Source organism: Pundamilia nyererei, unplaced genomic scaffold, assembly GCF_000239375.1.
Source record: "Pundamilia nyererei isolate P.nyererei 1_Seehausen unplaced genomic scaffold, PunNye1.0 scaffold00003, whole genome shotgun sequence".
NCBI lineage: Eukaryota > Metazoa > Chordata > Actinopteri > Cichliformes > Cichlidae > Pundamilia > Pundamilia nyererei.
Genome location: NW_005187404.1, coordinates 9557249 through 9561874, shown reverse-complemented (window position 1 = coordinate 9561874; position 4626 = coordinate 9557249). Strand labels below are relative to the sequence as shown.

The 4626-nt window shown below is 40.1% G+C and overlaps 1 protein-coding gene across 2 annotated transcripts in view; it reads right to left on the bottom strand.

Annotated features, from left to right (window-relative positions):
• The window catches only part of arhgef2a (Rho guanine nucleotide exchange factor (GEF) 2a), a 38846-nt gene that overhangs the window by 12485 nt on the left and 21735 nt on the right, over positions 1-4626 (bottom strand). The window contains exons 10-13 of one of the 2 annotated variants that reach the window (XM_005720916.1): positions 4361-4481; positions 3914-3990; positions 2936-3107; positions 407-483 (exon numbers count right to left, since the gene is read on the bottom strand). In XM_005720916.1, coding sequence (XP_005720973.1) covers positions 407-483; positions 2936-3107; positions 3914-3990; positions 4361-4481 — 447 coding nt within the window. The remainder of the gene's footprint in view (positions 1-406; positions 484-2935; positions 3108-3913; positions 3991-4360; positions 4482-4626) is intronic. The other variant, XM_005720917.1, reaches the window with a different exon arrangement.

The window sequence follows — 4626 nt, the reverse complement described above, 5'->3', positions numbered from 1 at the left end:
CACACACACACACACACACACACACACACACACACACACACACACACACCTCGAACAGGTAAAGCAGCCAGGACACACCTAAAGATGCAGATTCTGTGCATTTCTGTTAGCATGCTTAGCATGCCGCAGCTATTTGGTTACCAGTAATGCGTGTCATTGTACTTTCTCTTTCTTGCTGCCTTCACTCTCTGTCACCTGCTTCATCGCTGTCTGTGTGTAAGCAGTATTTACTTATTTATCCATATTTATTTAGTGTTTTGAAATATCGTTTTCAAAACAAAAGGGTTACAATGTTTAAAAAATGTCTTTCCAAAAATGATGCATTTGTGTAATTAGTTTTAGCATGCTTTGGGGGTTTTGGTTAGTTTTTTGTGTGTTTTTAACATGTGTGCAAATATTTTCTTACCATAGATGGAAAGATGCACCTCTGGTCCTTCTCCTGCAGAAACACCAGGATGTCAGACATCAGTAAGACCTGTATATCTACACAAACACACACATAAACATTTTTTTAGACTAGAATCACCCTTTAGTGTCATTGTATAAAATCTTTACTTAATGCAGTGCAGGATGGTTCTGGGTTTAAATGCTGAAGTGTGGAAGACAGACAGAGGACCTGTAGGAAACCAATGCAGGCAACCATAGAGAAAGATGCCACCACCCAGCAGGTTCAATCCCAGGCTTTCAAACCTTGGCAACAACAACACAGCCCCTTTCTAAAACTTGAATTTCAATTTAGTTGTACTTATACAGCTCCAAATCACAACAGCAGTTGCCTTAAGGCACTGAGAGATTAATATTGCAAAGTAGGGACCTACAATAATACAGAGAAAACAGAGAAAACGGAGAAAACCAAAATTATTGGATCTCCTTTGAGCCCTTTGGTGCTTTTAGCAGGAAGAAACCTCCAGCAGAACCAGGCTCAGGGAGGGGCGGGGCCATCTGCTCCAACCAGTTGGGGTCAGGGGACAGAGACAGGACAAGTTATCAATCAATATAATAATATTTTAATTATAATTAATAATAGTAGAATATTCATAATAAAACAAAGAATGGATCCTCCCTTAACTAAGGGAGGATTCAGGGTCACCTGATCCAGCCCTAACTATGCTTTAGCAAAAGGAAAGTTTGGGCTATGCTCTAATGGGGTGATATGGTGTTATAAAGCTATTAAGATGTTTGTTTGCTTGTTTGTGATTGAAAGGATTTTACATTTGGATTTAACAGGGAGCCAATCATGAGAAGCCAGTATGGGAGTAATATGTTATTTCTTATTTGTCGTGTTAAGGCCGTCATTTTCTCCATGGGTGTTAAAATCACCCACACCACTCGGACAGCCAACAATTGAATATGACCGTGTCTGACATTGTTTGTTAAAGAAAAACAAAAAAGATAAATGCTCATATTTTATGAGCATAAACAACAACAAAAAATCTGTTAAATGTGAGGAGTGAAATGAAAATTAATCAGTAAGATACAAGGTAACAACATAAGTCTCTTATTCTGGGCAAACACATCAGGTGGACCTTGTCCTCCACCGACATTCTTCTTCATCTTTTGGTGTGTTGTTCATTTTTCATATCGGCTTTGATGTTTCTTTTCTTACCGGATCCATAATCCATGCCTCGGGGAACTAACACTAACATAACTACCTTGTTATTGTCACAGTCCTGGGTCGGTCTTTGAGTTCATTTCTTGGCTTCTGTTCCGTGTTCCCTCTGTCTCCTCAGTCAGTCATGTCTCTATGTCTCAGTGTTAAGACAGCGTTGTTGTGTATGTCTCTTGCGTTTCCTGTTTTACTTTGAAACTCCATGTCCTATGTCAGTGTATTCTGTTTTCCTCCCTGTCCTCATGTTTAATTAGGTTCAGCTGTGTCTCCCTCCTGTTGTGCATTTCCCTCGTTACCTTGTGTGTATTTATGCTATATGCTGTCCTCTGTCTCTTGTCGGTCTGTCTGCATTTATTCTTGCTTGCCTTTCTTGCTTGGCGATCGTGGCTCAAGAGTTGGGAGTTCGCCTTGTAATCGGAAGGTTGCCGGTTCGAGCCCTGGCTCGGACAGTCTCAGTCGTTGTGTCCTTGGGCGAGACGCTTCACCCGTTGCCTACTGGTGGTGGTCAGAGGGCCCGGTGGCGCCAGTGTCCGGCAGCCTTGCCTCTGTCAGTGCGCCCCAGGGTGGCTGTGGCTACAATGTAGCTGCCATCATATGTGTGTGAATGTGTGTGTGGATGTAGTGTAAAGCGCTTTGGGGTCCTTAGGGACGAGTAAAGCGCTATACAAATACAGGCCATTTACCATTTAATTCTAGTTGTGCAGCGTGTCCCAACTTTTCATTGTGCACAGCCGTACTTACTTTTATTATTGTTTTTATTTCATTATATTTGTCATTTTTTAAATTGAGAATTTGTTTCATAATTGAGATTCACGGTTTTTAAGGTGCATTTTAATGTTGTTTAGTGTTAATGACAGAATAATTACATAAGCCAACGTATAACGTGTGTTTTATATATACAGTCTGTACATCAGGGGTGTCCAACTCCAGGCCTGGAGGGCCGGTGTCCTGCAGGTTTAGATGTGTCCTTGATCCAACACAGCTGATTTAAATGACCTCCTCAACATGTCCTGAAGTTCTCCAGAGGCCTGGTAATGAACTAATCGTGTGATTCAGGCGTGTTGACCCAGGGTGAGATTTAAACCTCCCTCGAGGCCTGGAGTTGGTCACCCCTGCTGTAAAGGTCAACTGAGGCTGATTTAAATGTTCAGTTTTGACTTGATGGTATTTTGTCAATATGAACCAAAATCTCTGAGGAGTCTTTTCACCACCTCGTTGAATCTATGCCATAAAGAATTAAGACAGCTAGTGATAGGACAATAGTCAGTGTCTACCTGTTGTATTATGTTTATTTTATTAAATATTAATCACCCAATTGTTGTGTACCTTTGAGTCGTGATCCTGGAGTTTTCCAGAAAAGGGTCCCTTCACGGATAAGTCTCCTTCGGAGTAACTCTCCAGCTTTAAATATTCCTCCATCCCGTACTATGGCCTCAGCCCTTGGGTCAAGCTTGGCATGGATTTCCTGAAGCCGCTGCGTTTTCTCCAGATCGTCCATCTGCCGACAGGAAATTCAATCTTACATTTTCAGTTTGATTAAATCATCTGAATGAACCGGCGAGCTAATCTGAGTTGGCTAAAATGGATGTTACAAGGAGATTTGTAAGATCCATTTTGAAACGGTGATGGAGGTGGAGGTGTGCTCTGAAGAGAAGAGGAATGAACATCACTTAGACAAAATAAATGTGTGTGAATTGGAGGGAGTCAGGCGGAAAGATGAACGTACAAAGTCTAAGTGTTTAAAAATGAAGCTGAGTTTTACTGAGTTTTAGTAAAAGTAGAGGAATAGTAAGGTCTTATTACTAAATGTTATTCTATTGAAACTATTAAATACTACATATTATGACTGTATTACAGTGTAATACATTATAAGACAGAAAAGACGATGAGATTTTTCAGTAGATAAAAAACAGAAGTAAATCAGTCTTAGAAATAAACAAAGATCTTGAGTATGAGCTAAAAGCACTTGTGTGGAAGTTTAGAGCCTGTCGAACAGGGCAGGCAACTGTTTGTCCTGTAAATGCTACAAATCCTCTCTCTGGTTAGTGAAACAAGTCGTCCACTTTACAGCTGAGGTAGGAGAACAAATGAATGCTGGGTTGTTAGCACAAGCTAACAACTAGAGATCTAAAGACCTAATCTAAGCATCATTTAGGAAGAATGAGTGTTTGCACTGACTTGTACTTGATGTCTGAATGTGTAAGATTTTGAAAAGAACAAATTCTTTGTGAGTTTTCTGATATTTGAATATGAAGAGAATGAATGACGCACAGATTATTGCACAGGGAGCGAACACTTCAGTACCTGTTGGTCTATTGAACTAAGCAGTTCTCTGATCATCAGCAGAGCCTGGGCCACAGAGGAAGCTTCTTCTTCATCATCTATATAAAATAGAAACAATCATCTGATTCATCTCTAATTTCAGTAAAACTGTGAAGTTTGAATTTCATCTTCTGACAATTTTTTCAAAAGAAAGAAAGAAATATGATTTTGCATATATGAGTTTTAATTTACTAAATCCAGCTCACAAAAGCTTCATGTACCAAATATATTACCCTGGGTGTTAAAGGGTTAAGTTTACAGTAAATAACAGAAAAATGGAGAAGAGGAAAAGGTTCCCATTGAAGCCTGGTTTTGCTTCGTTGTGTGGAACCATAAATGTTAGTTAAATGTGAAAACCAGCATTTTTTAATTTTCTAGTGACATTGTAGATCTGAGAAAAGAAGGAGGCAGATGACTGGGATGAGTCACCTGTTGTGTTGTCCAGAATGCGCTGAATAAGTGCAGGATACTTGAACATCCGCTGAGTCACCAATAAGATGCACTCTTGAACACCATGGCAACGTAGCAAGGGTCCTCGACTCACCTGCTGCTAAGAGACAGAAAGGAAGCTTTAATTTTTCATCATTATTTAAAAGCGATCATGGTCGTGGTGGCCTGAGGGCACGACAATGTCTAGTTAGCCCTGTGCTAACTGTATCAACTCTGTATCAACTCTGTATCAACTCTGTATCAAC